General features: G+C 43.3%; 1 protein-coding gene across 3 annotated transcripts in view; it reads right to left on the bottom strand.

Moving 5' to 3' along the window:
- The window catches only part of ARFGEF2 (ADP ribosylation factor guanine nucleotide exchange factor 2), a 114,092-nt gene that overhangs the window by 83,976 nt on the left and 11,757 nt on the right, over nucleotides 1–18,359 (bottom strand). For all 3 annotated transcript variants that reach the window (XR_002727087.1, XM_023195315.2, XM_023195316.1), the window contains exons 2-5: nucleotides 12,349–12,379; nucleotides 11,591–11,714; nucleotides 2,039–2,185; nucleotides 647–826 (exon numbers count right to left, since the gene is read on the bottom strand). Coding sequence is in view for 2 of the 3 variants with exons in the window: in XM_023195315.2 (XP_023051083.1) it covers nucleotides 647–826; nucleotides 2,039–2,185; nucleotides 11,591–11,714; nucleotides 12,349–12,379 (482 nt within the window). In the remaining variant the exon portion in view is untranslated. The remainder of the gene's footprint in view (nucleotides 1–646; nucleotides 827–2,038; nucleotides 2,186–11,590; nucleotides 11,715–12,348; nucleotides 12,380–18,359) is intronic.

Below are 18,359 nucleotides of genomic sequence, written 5' to 3'. Positions count from 1 at the left end.
AAAAGAGGGATACAATCTAAATAGTCTCAGCATTTTGGTAAGGAAGAAAAATTATGCCAGCCTATTACTTAAAAAATTTCCTGGGCTGGGCGCGGGGGTTAACGCCTATAATTTCAGCACTTTGGAAGGCTGAGGCAGCAGGAATTCTTGAGCCCAGGAGTTCGAGACCAGCCTGGGCAACATGGTGAAACTGTCCCTACAGAAAATTAAAAAATTAGCTGGGTGTGGTGGGACATGCCTGTAGTCCCAGCTACTTGGGAGGTTGAGGTGGGAAGATTGCTTGAGCTGGGAAGGTCAAGCCTGCAGTGAGCCATGGTCATGCCAGTGCACTCCAGCTTGGGTAACAGAACAAGACCCTCTCCCCCCCGCCAAAAAAAAAAAGAAAGAAAGAAGTCCAGCCACAAGGATAACATATTTAAAAGGAAATAAATTCCTTTGACAATCTCCAAACAAATTCTGAACACAAATTTCAAAACCTGTTAGTTTCTCTGATTTTTAAAGCAAGAACAAAAGCACAGTACAGAGAATCCACAGGCAGAAGAGGTAACTTTAAAATGCTAGCAAATCTTCACAGGCACCGAGGTCACACATGACAGTTCAGAGAGCAATCATGTCTTGCCCCTAGCACTTAAGTGCTGTCACTCACCACTTGATTTTCCATGCGGGTGAAAATGACGTTGAGCATCTGAGTAAGGGTAGCCTTGGCAGTGGTTTGATTGATGAGATTTTTGCTGGCCAAATAGATATTGTAACATGTCCTCACTGTCTGCAGGATAGTACCCTCATGAATTTCAATGTGTGGGGAAGTCACTGCGGTCAGAAGAGCCTACAACAGAAATTCGCGACCTTCACCATCAGGAACCCACGTCACCTTCCTGCCCTCCTATGGCCACACTTTTCTAGAGGATCCGGTTTTGTTTTTATTTTGTGTGTGTGTGTGTGTTTTTCAAAATAACTTGTAAGATGGCTCTGCAAATTAAACTAGATGATTATTATCAAGAGCCAACTCCTATGGCTGTTGAAAAACAGTGAACAGTTCTATGAAATCCAAATCACTTGAAATGATTAAATTGTGTTGAAGCAGACTTTCCACTGGTTCACTTTTTCAAAAGTCAAACTTCTAGCCAGGCAGGGTGGTTCACTTGAGGTCAGGAGTTCAAGACCAGCCTGGCCAACATGGTGAAGCCCCATCTCTATTAAAAATATAAAAATAATCCAGGAGTGGTGGCGCATGCCTGTAGTCCCAGCTACTCAGGAGGATGAGGAACAAGAATTGCTTGAACCTGTGAGGTGGAGTCTGCAGTGAGCCGAGATTGCACCACTGCACCCCGGCCTGGGTGACAGAGCAAGACTGCCTCAAAAAAAAAAAAAGCCAAACTTCTGAATTTTATTTAATACTGATTGAAAAACCTACAATGAATAATACGACAATTATCTCAGGACATATAACACTCCAAAGTGATCTCACCCAGATTAATCAGAAAATACATGTTTCGATGGTAGGTAGTTTCCCAATTCCCTGGTGGGTTTTCAAGAGGCTTTAAGAAAGCCTGGAGCCCTCCCCTCATAATCCTAATACTTTCAGGACTTAAGATTTGGATCCTTGGCTACACCCGTCCTGATCCTTTTCTCAGACAAGCAGATGGTACTATCTGTGCCAAACCATTCTTGGCAGCAGAAATCGAACAGGGAAATAGGACAGAGGCAAGTCAGAGATAAGAATATCAACAAAGACCCACTGAGAAACCCAGACTGGGAATCCAGGGTTAACCAGAGGATTTCAAGACGATTTAGTTCATAAGCAATTTACATTGTTATTAGCTGAAAAGTTTACTTTGAAAACACACCTGGTTCCATTTTTCTTGTCTCAGTCCATGCTAATAAATTCTGACACCTAACAAAAGATCTAAGTGATGCTTAAATCTTTCTGTTCCACCTCAGCACCACCTGAGACAATACATGGTAAATTAGAAATCCAGATTCCCACAGGGACTTGCTTTCTAATTTAAAAACCAGACAGGCAAACAAATAGGTATACCTTAATTATTTGTAACTGAACCCCTTCATCGGTCTGAGGGCCCTGAAAACAATTGCAAATGGTTTCAACAATTCTGTCGATCAGCCGCTTCCCAGGGGCTCCACTGTCGGGGGCGTTGCCAGTGATGTGCCCATATGCGATGAGTTTCTAAAGAGAGAAAGAACAGAGATTATAAATTTCTGCTTGGCCAGGACTGAGGCCTTCCGTGGCAGCCCACAATAGCAAAAGAGAGGCACTTCCAGTTCCTACAGAGTCCTCTGCTCTGTGACCACAACCCTCGTCCTGTCACCTGACAGCAAAAGATACCTGCAATGGTGACACAGTGTCTGATGAAAAATGCAAGATATAGAGTGCTCCCCAGTATGCAACCATCTCTACAAACCTGAGGAATTAAAAGCTATACATACTCAAGACAGAGAGAAGATTAGTGGTTGTCTAGAGTTGGGGGGGTGGCGTAGGGAGACATAGGGAGTGATTATCAATGATAATATAAAAATGGTCTAAAGTTAGGTTGTGGTAATGGTTGCACAACTCTATCAAGTAAAAACCATGAAATTGCGTGTGTGTGTGTGTACATATATTTATATGTATATATATTATATATAATATATATTTTATATATATATTACATATTTTGTATATATTATATTATATATAATATATATTTTATAAATATAATATATATATTTTATATATATATATATTTTTTTTTTGAGACAGGGTCTCACTCTGTTACCTAGGCTGGAGTGATGAAGTGGTACGGCCATGAAGTACGGCCACTGAAGCCTCCACCTCCCAGGCTCAAGCAACCCTCCTACCTCAGCCTCTTGAGTAGCTGGGACCACAGGCACATGCCACCAAGCTAGTCTAATTTTTCTTTATTCTTTGTAGAGACGGGGTCTTCCTGTGTTGCTCAGATTGGTCCTGAACTCTTGGGGTCAAGCGATCCTCCTGCCTGTAATCTCAAAGTGTTGGGATTACAGATGTGAACCACTGTGCCAGGCTTGAATTACACTTTAAATGGATGAATTGTATGTATGTTAATTTTATCTCAAAAAGCTGTTTATATATATATATGTGAATATGTATCTTCTTTCAATGGAAAGATACCTAAGAAACTAATAACATAATTGTTTGAGGGACGAGAACTAAGTAGCTGTGACCCGGGGTGGGACTAAGACACTCTGTAGTACATCTTTTCATTTTTTTCAATGTTGAATCGTGTCAGTGTATGTTCTATTCCAAAAATTAAAGTTAAAACTTCACCTGCATAAAAATAACTGCATTTCACACCTACATCAATAGTAGTGTGTGCCACCCACAAGCAGCTGCTTGGAACCTGCCCTCTCTGAGAGGTTACAGATCGGTCTGTGCCACCTCACCCACAACTGGGATGTCAGCATGGAGGACAGAGCTGGAAGGAACCTCAAAGGTCAGCAGGAGGATGATTTCTAAGTCTGGCTAAGAAACAAAATCACCTGAGGGAGCTCAATAAAAACACAGGTTCCTGGACTCCAACCCAGACCTACTGAAGCAGAACTTCCAGGTGGAGCCCAGGGATCAGTGTTTTTCTCCATGCTATCCAGGTTATATTGATGGTTGATTAGATAAAAGAATCACTCATCTGGCACGTATACATGTGAACTCTAAGGCATTCTCTGCCTCCAGTGACTTGGTGAAGACTCCTACAATTGCTGTTCTGTTCTTTCTCCTTTTGGCTTCTAGCTGGCCACGTGCTTCTGCCCATACCAGGGGGACTCAGGGTCCTGAGGTTATCTATAGAGCAGCCACCACTGTGAGAGGAAGACTGGCCACTCTGCAGAGGTCCGACACTGTTTCTCAAGGGCTTTTCCCCTTCCTTAGCTAGTGAAGTGTCACCACTCAATAAGCAGAAAGAAAAACGGATTGAGAGAGTGGCTGAGAGTAGAAATGCAATACTACTGGATGGAGCGACTGAAGGAGCAGGAGAGAGGCCTGTGCACACTCTGCTGCTCAAGTCCAACCCCCAAATCTCCAGGTGGAGGGTGTGGCCTGTGAAGGGCAAGTCCAGATGCCCTTTACCTCACCCCTCACATTGCTGCTGCTGGTGCAGGCTTCCTAGGAGGACAGGGCTGTCTACCTGGAAATTGAGCTCTGGTTTTGACATTGCTTGTTCTTACATCTAACTCAAGTCTGTTTTGTGCACTGGACTGCAAGTGGGGTGGTCTAGGAACTCCTCAAATGTGAATGCTGAAAAGTGGGCTCCAATACTGATGCCACAAAGCAAGCTGGACATGGATTACTACTTTTGTACTTTAACTAAAGTATGAAAAGGACAGAAAGTATCCTCCTCTCCATAGACTTCTTAAGGGGCACATTACCCTTCAAATCAGAAGGAGTTTTAAGTATGGCTTCCCCCCTCATCTGCGCAGTGAGATAAGGCCAGGAGAAAGAAGAATTCCTGTATCCTGTGGATCTCTGGTTCTGCTTTCTCATCCTTCTCTGTGACAGACCCTGTTCTGGGCACTGGGGATACAGCAGTAAGACAAATGTAATTATTTTTCTCATAGAGTCTACATTCTCCAGGGAGGCACACCAAAGCTCAAAGTTCTGACTGGGACCTGTAGGGCCGTGTGTGACTTGTAGATACTGCCCCCATCTCCCACTGTCCCCCAGGTAGATGTCCCCACCTTGTTCCTTGCTAACGCCATGAGCGGTGGGAAGAGGGACAGGGAGGGAGGCCTCTGGGCAGCTGGCCCACTGACACATGAATCAGGGCTTGTACAGGGACATTCTGCCATGGAGGGGAAGATGATGACAACATAAACCACTATAACAGGCCTTTATAGGACTCACTGCATGAAGGAAAATGCCATGTGGTTGGTTTGTTGGTACAGAATAGGACATACTTAGTAATAAATAGAGGTTGGAGTAAGTAAGCTATATTACAAGTTATCCCACTCACATGAATGAATGTATTTGGTACAAATTAAATCTTCTACCTCACTGCTCTCTTCTGAAGTTGGTTCTATTTATTTTGCCTCAGTGATAGGAATCCAAAGAGTCACCTCTGACCACAGAAACTGAGGCGTGTCTCCAAGGAGGCTTGCACAGAGATGTTCACTATAACCCTGTGTGTGAATGTCTCCGTACACGGGAGCGATAGATGAAATGGTGGCACGACACACCATATGCCAGTCAAAAGAAATGTACTAGATCCACATGGAGCAATATAGCTAGAGCCTAATAACAGTATTGAATGTAAAAAGCTGCAGAGAAGCTTGTAAAAGTGATATCATTTATTGAAAAAAAAAAGAGAGAGAGAGAAGAGAAGAGAAAATTATACACCTAAACAGGCAATTGGATTTGGGGCTGGTGGCCCAAGGAACTTCATTTTATCTGTAAAGTTCTAAAAACTTTTTAACAGAGAATGTAGTCATGTACAACTTATATAATTAAAAATTGATTTTTCGATGTGCATTTAAAAAATCTAAAGTTTTCTGAAAATCAGAGCTAAAAGATAATGTTTGTGGTATAAACAGGGCAGCTTAGATTAATGGTTTCCTGTACCCTTCACTGGGATGTAAAAAGAAAATGTTAGAATTGTATTTATATTTTTCTAATTGCCCTTTGCAAAGATATATTTTTGCATGCTTTACAATATATGTACTTTATTTACTTATTTATTTTGAGATGGGGTCTCATTCTGTCACCCAGGCTGGAGTGTAGTGGCATGATCTCTGCTCACTGCAACCTCTGCCTCCCAGGCTCAAGTGATCCTCCCACCTCAGCCTCCTGAGGAGTTGGAACCACAGGCACAGGCCACTATGCCTGGCTAATTTTTTGTATTTTTAGTAGAGGCGGGGTTTCCCCATGTTGCCCAGACTGGTCTTAAACTCCTGAGCTCAGGCAATTCGCCTGCCTCGGCCTCCCAAAGTGCTGGGATTAGAGGCGTGAACTACTGCGCCTGGCCATATATATACTTTAATAACAGTAACGTGTAAATAAAGAGTTTTTTTGTAGAAATGAGGTCTCCCTATGTTGTTCAAGTTGGTCTCGAACTCCTGAGCTCAAGCAATCCTTCCACCTTGGCCTCCCAAAGCACTAGGATTATAGGTGTGAACCGTCATGCCCAACCCATAACTTTATTTTATTTTTTGGAGGCAGAGTGCAGTGGCACAATCCTGGCTCACTGCAACCTCCACCTTCTGGGTTTAAGTGATTCTCCTGCCTCAGTCTTCCAAGTAGCTGGGATTATAGGTGCGTGCTACCACACCCAGCTAATTTTTTGTATTTTTAGCAGAGACAGGGTCTCATCATGTTGCCCAGGCTGGTCCTGAATTCCTGAGCTCAGGCAATCCACCCGTCTCGGCCTTCCAAAGTGCTGGGATTACAGGAGTGCGCTACCGCACCCGGCCCTAACCTATAATTTTAAATTAAAGAAATATGAATATATTGGGAGGATATCCTCAAAAATGGTTTTATTATTCACTTGAGACCAGGAGTTCAAGACCAGCCTGGGCAACAAAGTGAGACCCAGGTCTCTACAAAAAGTAAAAAAAACAACTAGCTGGCCTTGGTGGCACATACCTGTAGTCCCAGCTACTCGGGAGGCTGAGGTGGGAGGACTGCATGAGTCCAGGAGTTTGAGGTTGCAGTGACCTATGATCAAGCCACTGCACTATAGTCTGGGCAACAGAGTGAGACTCTGTCTCTAAAAAAAAAAAAAAAAAAGGAAAACTGACTGGGCACAGTGGCTCACGCCTGTAATCCTAACACCTTGGGAAGCCGAGGTAGGCTTAAGCTCAAGAGTTCAGGACCAGCCTGGACAACATGGCAAAACCTTGCCTTTACAAAAAATAGAAAAATGAGCACGTGGTCCCAGCTACCTGGGAAGTTGAGGTGGGAGGATCACCTGAGCCTGGGGAAGTAGGGCTTACAGTGAGCCTGATCATGCCACTGCACTCCAGCCTGACAGAATGAAACCTGAGACCCTCTCTCAAAAAAAAAAAAAAAATATATATATATATACATATATATATAATTGATATATTACCAGAAAAACTTGGAGACCACTTACTAGCTTAGACATGACTGACCTTAACCCTCCTTACACTTAGCCCTGACTGTGGGGAAGGGTGTAGCAGACCAAATGTTGGAGGAAAGGAAGACAGAATCTTTATCACTTGGTAGAAGCAAGACACAGGGGAAGTCTCCAGGCTTCTCCCAGTGGAGAGGGAGCCTGGGCTAACTGTGTTTATGGCAAATCAATCCCAAAAGCACCTTTGCCACTCCTACTGCTGCGCCAAGCTCAAAGAATGGCAGGGCACAGCACGGATGTATCTGCAGCTGGTTTCAATTCTGCCCAAGCCAAACTTTACCCCCAGATACTGCCCTTCCACTTCCAAGACAGAGGTTACCTTACCCACACTGGGAAAAGCCAGTCAAACAGGCTTGGCAAGGGCAGCCACCAAGGGGAAACACATTTTTTCCATTCAGTAGCCCAGGGAGCACCGAGTCACTTTCTCATGTCATAAAAAGGATGATTGGTTTTGTATACTAAACAAAGAAATTCTAGTATACCTATTACATCTCAGAGAACTTCCATTCCTTTCTGTGTGTATTTTTTTCTTTTCTTTTTTTTTTTTTTTTTTTTTTAAGAGACAGGGTCCTGCTTTGTCACTCAGGCTGAAGTTAGGTGTTACCATCATGGCTCACTGTAGCCTCAACCTCCTGGGCCCAAGCAATTCTCCTGCCTCTGCCTTCTGAGTAACGAGGACTAAAGGTGTGCACTGCGCAGCCCAGTTAACTTTATTTTTACTTTACTTTGTAGAGGTGGGGTCTCACTATGTTGCACAGGCTGTTCTCAAATACCTGGCCTCAAGTGATCCTCTTGCCTCAATGTGCTGGGATTACAGGTGTGAGCCACTGCACCCAACCAGAACTTCCATACTAAAAAGGGAGATAACCATACCCCATAAGACTAAAGATTCGCAGTGGGCTGAAATAAGGCAGGGTGTCAGTGTTTCCATTTGAAATCATACACAGATACAAGGAGTCCCGGAAACAAACAATTTCTATTTATTAAACAGACCAGAACCACACAGTTACAGTTAAGAGCAGGGGTAGTTAACAGCAGCAACCTTTTTCCATAGAGGGCCACATACTAAATGTTTAGGCTCTGCGGGTCATTTGGTCTCCATTACAGCTACTCCGCTAGGTCACAGTAGCAAGAAGGCAGCCACAGATAATAAACGAATAGGCACAGCTGTTGCTATGGACTAAGAGTTTGTGTCCCCCTAAAATTCGTATGTTGAAGCCTTAACCCTGCAATGTGATGGTATTAGGAAATTGGGCCTTTGGGAAATAATCAGGCTTAGATGCAGTCATGAGGGTAGGGACCTCATGACAGGATTAGTGCCCTGTAAGAAGAAACCAGAGACCTAGCTCTGTCTCCATGACACAACAGAACACAGCTGTCTGCAGCCAGAAAGAGGGTACCCTCACCTGGAACCAAATCAGCCAGTACCTTGATCTTATACTGCCCAGCTTTTAAAACTGTAACAAATAAATGTCTGTTGTTGAAGACATCCAGTCTATGATATTCTGTTACACCAACCCAAGCAGCTTAAGACAGCTGTGTTCCAATAAAACTTTATTTGCAGAAGCAGACAGTAGGCCAAATTTGGCTCATGGGCCAAAGCTGATGACCCCTGGTTAAGAACACAGACACAGAGTCAAGAAGTCCTAGAAACCCACTGGGCACAGTGGCTTATGTCTGTAATCCCCAAACTTTGGGAGGCCTAGGCGGGAGGATCACTTGAGCTCAGGAGTTCAAGACCAGCCTAGGCAACTTGGTGAAACCCTGTCTCTACAAAAAATATAAAAAGAAAATTATCTGGGCGTGGTTGTGCATGCCTGTGGTCCCAGCTACTTGAGAGACTGAGGTGGGAGAATCACTTGAGCCCGCGGAGAATCGCTTGACGTTGCAGTGAGCTGCCATTGTGCCACTGCACTCCAGCCTACCTTGGACTAGGCTGGTCACTTCATTCCCTAAGCCTTGGTTTCTTTGATTCTAAAATGAGGACAAGAGTTAAATACCTCAGAGGGCTGCCAAGGGGTCTACACATAGTACAGTGGATGAAGCATGCAGGGCCCACTACAGGCTAAGAGCTCAATGCATGTCAGCCACTGTTCTTAGAATGTCAATTACATTAATTATCAGCACTCCCTTCAAAAGAAAACCTTAACATGGGGAGAGAACTAAAATTCAACTTCTGCCAAATTTCCTCAGAACACATTCACAGCAGAAAATATTTTAGGATAGAAGTAGGACTGAAGCCTGCCATTTAACAATTCTTGGCTCACTGTATGTCTCACATAGGACAATCTGTACAGAATTACATCAAATAACAAAATGGTTTTGCATTTGGAAGAGTTGCTTCTGTGAAGAAATTCTCATCAATTCTCAAGTACACATAACAAAGAAGAGAGATTAATAGCATAAATATTAGACCAGAGATGCCAAAAACATGGCATGCCCACTGCCACTTTGCAGGCCTGCGCCTTGGTAGATAAAATCAATCAATCACAGCACTCTTTCTCAAGAAAGCTGGATGAGCCTTCAGACACCTCTTCTACACAGCAATCAGAATACAGAATCTGGTCACCATTCCTGTTCTAGAAAGTGCTGGCAAACTGTGGATCACTTCAATATATTTTTAAAATTTACTAAACTTTATTCACTGATGTGGACTGCCCACTGAGATCAAGAATAAATGTTCTTTGAGCCAGGTGTGGTGGTTCATGTCTATAATCCCAACTACTTGGGAGGCTGAGGCAGGAGGATTGTTTGAGCCCGGGAGTTAGAGGCTCTAGTGAGCTATGATCAAGGCACTGTACTACAGCCTAGGCAACAGAGTGAGACCCTGACTTGAAATAAACAAAAAAGAGAATAAATGTTCCTTGGGGTAATCAGAAACCTAAGGAGTAGGTCTTGAGCAAAAGTACAAGAATGATGGGCCAGGAATTAAGAAACCCAAGTTATAGTCCTGTTTCTCGTATTACCTGTATATTACTGGACAAGTCACCTTAACTTCCCTACCCTTGCTTCTTCTTCAGTAAAAGGTAATTTGCAACAAAGTTACTTGTGGCTCTAAATACAGTCAGTTCTCATTATTTGCAGCAATACTTGCAAATGCACCTACTCACTAGAATCTATTTCTAAGCCCAAATCAATACTTCTGGGGCTTTTTTGGTCATTTGTAGACATGCACAGAGCAGAAAAAAATTTGAAATCACTTGATGTTCATGTTCCCAGCTGAGGTCAAACAAGGCAACACTATGCCTCCTTGTTTCATTCTCCTACTGCAAACAAGTATCTTTTAAGTGGTGTATTTAGTGCTGTGTTTTTTGCATTTTGGTGCTTCTTGTTGGTGATTTTGCTATTTACAATGGACCCCAAGTGTGTGCTGACATGCTTTCCAGTGTTCCTAACAGCAAGAAGGTAGTGATGTGCCTCATGGAGAAATTATGTGTTTTAGATAAGCTTTGTTCAGGCATGTATTATAGCACTGTGGCCCCTGAGTTCAATGTTAATGTATCGACAATAGATATTAGATAGTCTCTTTAAAAAGAACCACATGAAGACTAAAGGCTTGCAGGAACCTAACCCTGTAGTTCCTCTAGAAACAAAGATTCAATGTTTGCTAATTCAGTATGGGAGGTGATTTTATAGCACATAACTACCAAAAACAACAGATTCGACTGTCTCTTTCTATTTGATATGAATTTTAATGCCATTAAGAAAGAGTCTTTTGAGACCAACTTGACCGAAATGGTGAAACCTCACCTGTACTAAAAATACAAAACATTAGCCAGGCATGGTGGCGGGTGCATGTAATCCCAGCTACTCGGGAGGCTGAGGCAGGATAATCCCTTGAACCCGGAGGCAGGATAATCCCTTGAACCCAGGAGGCAGACATTGCAGTGAGCTGAGATCACGCCACTGCACTCCAGCCTGGGCAACAAGAGCAAAACTCGAAAAGAAAGGAAAAGGAAGGAAAGGAAAGGGAAAGGGAGGAAAAGAAAAGAAAAGAAAAGAAAAGAGGTTGAGCCAGGTGCGGTGGCTCATGCCTGTAATCCTAGCACTATGGGAAGCCAAGGCGGTAGGATTGCTTGAGGCCAGAAGTTTAAGACCAGCCTGGGCAACATAGCAAGACTGCACCTCTACAAAATGGAAAAAATAAGACAGAGGCTGTATAAAAATGCCTTTTGTGCCCATGTGTGTCAAATATTCCAATTAATGCTAAAAGTTTCATTTAGAAAAACATACACAAGACATGAACAAATAAGATATTTCTAGGGGAAACAATTCTGGTTTTAGCTGAAGAGCTCACACCTTTCTCTTTTCCCTCCCTCATGAGATCTCCAAAAAGAATACATCAAACTGCTCCTTTCTGTATCGCCTCTGAGAGCACTGAGTGCCAGGGCGGTCCCCAGCATAGTTCTGTGTAAGGACCAACTGTGGCTTGGAGAGAACCCCCTTGACAACACAAAGTTTAAACATGGTACCTGCAAGCAGTCGAGGGATGTGCTGACTACCCGTGGGGACTTGGACTGGCAAGCTAGCTCGAATGGAAGAAAATACTTGTCAGCTTCAATGAAGTTTGCCTTTGGTGGTGCAGCAGTGCCAAGCCTAGGAGAAAAGCAAGAGAGGGTCGGGAGGAGAAATGAATTTTCTACACCTTACTCTAACTTCCCATTCCACCTGCAACCATTTAATTAAAAGTGCCTGCAAACAATATCCTGGGGCTAGACATTAAAAGTTGAACACATACACTAGGAAAAACACCACGAAAGTGCCACATGCAGAGAGCAAGTTCTCTGATTGGCATGCTGAATTAACAACATCCTGGACTGAATCCTGGTGGCAGCTACGCCAGAGCTATAGTTCTGAAATGTGACTAACCGGCTTCCTTACTATGAAGATCAGGAGGAGCCACTCATGGAGCAAGCTGTCCTCATGCCTAAGGAAGCATGCCATACAAGAGACAAGGGCTTTGCCTCTTCTGTCAGGAAAAGATACAAGAGCATTAACTCAATCTTGATCCTTCCCTCCAAGTATACAAATACTGAGGCAGTAGCCTGTGAACCTAGCATCAGTTCAAATATATACAGAGTTGTGCTGTGTGCCTAGCACCATGCTTGCAGAGTGTGTGCCACCCCTGAGGATTAGAAATATGAGAAAACAAGCAGAGAAAGGGGCTCCCCCAGTTGCTACCTACTCCCTTCACGCCGTATCTCAGCAAGGAAGTAGTGCTATAGCTTACCTCTGCTTTTCTATTTCTGCTTTAATTTCATCTGGTAAGGAAGGAAGAAAAAACACATTAGGAACACGCAACATTTATGTAAAGGAAAACTTTACTAAAAGGTATCTGGAGACCACTGAAAAGAATGTTAATGAGATGTTTAAATACAAAAATGCTGATATGAAGTGAAAGAAATAATTGTAACAGCAATAATAATAGCTAACACTTACATGGAGTGACTGGCTAGGCATTACTGTATTTGTTTTAGCTCATTTAGCCCTTATAATGATCCTACGAGGTCCATACTATTATAATATCCATCTCATTTAGAGCAGGTTTTCTCAGCCTTGGCACCACTGACATTTGGGGACGAAGAATTCTTTGTTATGAGGCTGCCCTGTGCCCTCTAGGATGTTTAGAAGCATCCGGGCCCTCCACTCACTGGATACCAGAAGCACCCCGATCCCTCTGCCATCTTGAAAACCAAAAATGTCTCTAGACATTGCCAAGTGTCTCCTGAGCAAAACTGCTCTTGATGAGAAGCAATGATTCTGATGAGGAAACCAAGGCACAGCAGGGTTAGGTAACTTGGCTACTGTTGCATATCAAGAACTGGGGAGCCAGAATTTGAACCGAGGCTTTCTGGCTCTACAGCCCATGTTCTTACCTGTTTCCTGTTCTGCAGAATGCATGTTCATGACAGTTAGCTGACACAATACCATGGTAATATCACAACCTCTCAACTGTGTGCAAATATGCACAGAAGACCGGAAACCGATATAACAAAGTATTGAAACGCATAAAATACTGAAAGTTGTCTAAGTAGTGGGACCTACTACTACGACATTTTCTATGATAAGCATGTATACTTCTTCTTAATCAGCACTTCTGAAAACAATTATAATAAAATATACATAACCTATAATTTACCGTCTTAACCATCTTTTAAGTTTACAGTTGAATGGCATTAAGTACATTCACATTGTGCTAAGTAAGGCACATGTAATTTTTTTGAATTAAAATTGATTTTAAAATCTTAACCACAGAGGTTACAACTACACTGGTAGGGTTACAGGAATAGCGTCATTTTTCAGAAATCACAAACTCAGAGATAGTCTTATTTCCAGGAAAACAAGGTTTTGTGCCATTAAAACAACAAAACACCTTGTCTAAATACACAGAATTCCCCCACATCCACTCAGTTGAATGTATTTCTACATGTTAGACCCACAAACCCACGTACTATCAAATCAGGCATGGGAAGGTTTGTTCCCAATACCATGTATTCAGATCATCTCCAAAAGGCCACCCTCCTTTACACAATCTCTAGAGAGCCAGTAGTGTGGATATGGCACTAGTTATCCTAGCAACCCCAGGACACAGTACTGAAGGTTGCAAATTTCCTTTTCTTAGATAACTCCATTCTAGACTCAACTTGAAGACGTGAAAACCAAGTAAACTGACTCATTGGAAGTAGCAATTTCTAACCTTCAAGCCTGACTTTGTATATCTTATTACACACATAAGAAAACAGAAGAGAAATGCCTAAATAACTAATAGCAACCATTTTGCTCATGGACCATAAGGGTTGTGACACACAGGGTCAGAGAGCCGTGTGGCATGGATCTTGCCCCCCCAGGGAAAAGAATTCACAAAGGAAATGCTCCAGCTTCCACTAGCAGAGGCCCATGAAGTTGTGGGAGATCCAGCCCGTGAGGCTGGCAGCCACGCTATCAGCTTTTAGAAACCTGTATCTATAATGCTAAGGCTCTGCTTGGGTGACAAGATATGTCACTCTGTGACATGCCAGCTGGGTGCTCCTGCCTAGACTCAAATGTAAGTTTTCCTTCCAATCACTGTTACCTTGTTAGAGTCAAGTTTAAGTCCTAAACCTATCTGAAGCAATGAGGTCTTCGTGAGAGTTGGTGCCGGCCTGTGAGCTCTGAAATAATCTGTTTCGAAATGCCACTATAGGCCAGGCGCGGTGGCTCACATCTGTAATCCCAGCATTTTGGGAGGCCGAGACGGGCAGATCACGAGGTCAGAAGTTTGAGACCATCCTGACCAACATGGTGAAACCCCATCTCTACTAAAAATATAAAAATCAGCTGGGCGTGGTGCCACACACCTGTAATCCCCGCTACTCAGGAGGCTGAGGCAGAAGAATCCCTTGAACCCGGGAAGCAGTAATTACTGTGAGCCGAGATGGTGCCACTGCACTCCAGCCTGGGCGACACAGCAAGACTCTGTCTCAAAAAAAACAAAACAAAACAAAACAAAACAAACACAAAAGTTACACCAACTACCCAACTACAAAGGCCCAAGGAGGCCAGGCGGGAAATGTCAAGAAAACACACGGTGGGTGTAAGATCAAAGAAAGACAGGACCCCCTCTCCACCCAGTACAGGAAGGGGTGCGGCAGCTCCTCAGCTCCAGCTGACTGGAATCTTTAGAGTCCCTGAGCCCACGGGTGCTAATTGTTCTGATTTTTCCAGAGGTCGAAATCCAGATTTTAAGTGAAAGCTCTGATTGCAATTCAAACACCTTCAATTGTTTTAAAATTATATTAAATAGAAAAAATAAGATCTGGTGTTCGATTGATCAGTATGATGACTATAGTTAACATTAACCAACTGTACATTTCAAAATAGCTAGGAAAGAATAATTCAAATGTTCCTAATGTAAAGAAAAAATGAATATTTAAAGTGATGGATATCCCAGTTACCCTGATTTGACTATATGAAAGCATCCAATTATCAATGCACCTGAAAAATATGTACAGCTACATGTATCAATAAAAATACATTTAAAAAATATTACGGCTTAAATAAGACTGGTTTGCAAGCTGCCTAGCTCTGAGGTTACCAGTTTGCCAATTCTGCTTTAAGGGATGGAGCAGAGCCGAGGAGAGAGTGCTTCAGTGACTACAGAAAAGTACCTGCAGGGGATAAAAGTGGCTTTTAAGGACTGTGACCAGTGCTATGAGGACAAAACATCAAGTTTTCTATAAGCAAAATGTTGTCCAGCCAAAGAACAAAGAACTAAAGAGCCAGAGGACTGAAGTTCAAGGCCAAACTCCATTATAAATTTTATAGATGAAAATCAAGATCCACAGAGGTTACAAGTTATTAAGTACTGGAGATGGGACTTAAACCCAGAAAATCAGGCTCCAGAGTCTGTGTTCTCTTGGATACCTTGACTCTCAAAAAAGCATATTGAATTACTCTGTAAACTATAAACGCAGAAGAGTTTAAATGTGTGGTTTTCGTAGCACTGATACCAACCATGAATGCTACAACCATGGTTCAAAACACTGGTGTTTTACTACTCTGTGAACCCATCCAGCTGGGAAGGCTAGTTTACAAGCCTTCTGAAATCTCCCAAACCCCTTTTCCAGCCTGGCATGACCACAGCAAAGGTAAAACCCGGTTTTGGAACGGGAATGAGCAAGGGTTGACAGGACTGGCAGCAGGAGCAGTGCAGGGCACAGGGACCGAAGAGAGCAGCCCTCTCCTGTGACCAAGAAAGAGTTGTTACCTGGAAGAGTAACTGCAGAAACCCAAGAAACTTCAGTTGCAAATCCTATGTTCACAGATTTTCTTTAGTTTTCTAAATTTACCCTTAAGTACTCCCACAAGAATTAGGAATTGTTGCGCTTTCTAAACTACTCTTTGTTGAAGAAAAAAAAATCTTGAGGCCAGTCCCCGTGGCTCATGCCTGTAATCCCAGCACTTTAGGAGACTGAGGCGGATAGATCAGTTTAAGCTCAGGAGCTCAGACCAACCTGAGCAACATGGTAAAAAGACTTAGATTCCATCTTAAAAAAAAAAAAAAAAAAAAGAGAGAGAGAGAAAGAAAGACACTCTTGAAAAGTCTTCTCCACTAGGCCCAGATGATAACGGCATCTTTGTAAGGGATGGGAGGAAGCCCATGGAGGGGCTGGGAGAGGGTGGCCTGACTCAACTTTTCCTCGGACAGATCACTCTGGCTGCTGTGAGGATAAAGAGGAAGGTAGCCAGGACAGAAGCAGGGAATCCAATCAGGAGGTTACTGCTAATAATCCAGGCTAGCAGCAACGGAGGCTTGGAGCAGGACAGAGCCTGTGCAGGTGGAGAGAAGGCATATTCTGAAGCACACCGGCACCTTTTGTTTTTGTTTTTGTTTTTGAGACAGAGTCTTATCCTCTCACCCAGGCTGGAAATGCTCAAATAGCAGTAGTCTCATATAGCCCAACCTAAAAGTTGGGTTCTTGATATATTTGGATAATGCAATCCTTTTTTTTTTTTCCATTAAAAGAGGAACAATCCCATCAAAAAGTGGGCAAAGGATATGAACAGACACTTCTCAAAAGAAGACATTTATGTGGCCAAAAAACATACGAAAAAAAGCTCATCATCTCTGGTCATTAGAGAAATGCAAATCAAGGCCCGATGTGGTGGCTCATGCCTCCAATCCCAGCACTTTGGGAGGCCGAGGCAGGCAGATCACCTGAGGTCAGGAGTTCGAGACCAGCCTGGCCAACATGGAGAAACCCCGTCTCTAGTAAAAATACAAAAAAATTAGCTGGGCGTGGTGGTGCATGCCTGTAGTCCCAGCTACTCAGGAGACTGAGGCAGGAGAATCACTTGAACCCTGGAGGTGGAGGGTGCAGTGAACTGAGATCGTGCCAATGCACTCCAGCCTGAGCAACAAGAGGGAAACTCCGTCTCAAAAAAAAAAAAGAGAGAGAAATGCAAATCAAAACCACAATGAGATACCATCTCAGGCCAGTTAGAATGGAGATCATTAACAAGTCAGGAAACAGCAGATGCTGGAGAGGATGTGGAGAAATAGAAACACTTTTACACTGTTGGTGGGAGTGTAAATTAGTTCAACCATTGTGGAAGACAGTGTGGTGATTCCTCAAAGATCTAGAACCAGGAATATCATTTGATCCAGCCGCCCCATTACTGGATATACACCCAAAAGATTTTAAATCATTCTACTATAAAGACACATGCACATGTATGTTTACTGCAACACTATTCACAATAGCAAAGACTTGGAACCAACCCAAATGCCCATTAATGACAGACTGGATAAAGAAAATGTGGCACATATACACCATGGAATACTATGCAACCATAAAAAATGAGTTCATGTCCTTTGCAGAGACACGGATGAAGCTGGAAGCCATCATTCTCAGCAAACTAACATAGGAACAGAAAACCAAACACCGCATGTTCTCACTCATAAGTGGGAGTTGAACAATGAGATCACATGGAAACAGGGAGGGGAACATCACACACTGGGGCCTGTTGAGGGGTGGGAGGCAAGGGGAGGGAGAGCATTAGGACAAATACCAAACGCATGCTGGGCTGAAAACCTAGATGATGGGTTCATGGGTGCAGCAAACCACCATGGCACATGTATACCTACGTAACAAACCTCCATGTTCTGTACACATACCCTAGAACTTAAAAGTGTAATAAATAATTTTTTTTAAAAAAGGAGGGAGAAAAAGGAACAGGAAAAAGTGTGTGTGGCAGGTGCCTCACAGATAGCATGGCACAGCCTGATGTGGCAGAAAGAAAAGATACAGGTGTGAGACAGAGCTGGGTTCAAGTCCTGGCATGGACATCTATTAGGTGAATGATGCCAGGTGGGTTATTAAACTTCCCTGAATCCTTTTTTTTTTTGAAATGAAGTCTCACTCTGTCGCCCAGGCTGGAGTGCAGTGGCGCCATCTTGGCTCACTGCAACCTCCACCTCCTGGGTTCAAGCGATTCTCGTGCCTCAGCCTCCCAAATAGTTGGGACTACAGGCACGCACCACCATGCCCGGTTAGTTTTTGTATTTTTAATAGAGACAGGGTTTTGCCATGTTGGCCAGGCAGGTCTTGAACTCCTGACCCCAGGTGACCCACCTGCCTTGGCCTTCCAAAGTGCTGAGATTATAGGCATGAGCTGCCACGCCCAGCCAACTTCCCTGAATCTTGATTTCCTACTCTAAAAAATAGGAGTGATTAAAAAAAAACCAGCCCCACATGCCCC

Source organism: Piliocolobus tephrosceles, chromosome 20, assembly GCF_002776525.5.
Source record: "Piliocolobus tephrosceles isolate RC106 chromosome 20, ASM277652v3, whole genome shotgun sequence".
In the NCBI taxonomy this organism is placed as follows: domain Eukaryota; kingdom Metazoa; phylum Chordata; class Mammalia; order Primates; family Cercopithecidae; genus Piliocolobus; species Piliocolobus tephrosceles.
Note: the sequence above shows the minus strand (reverse complement) of the source record. Positions and strands in the feature narration are given on the sequence as shown.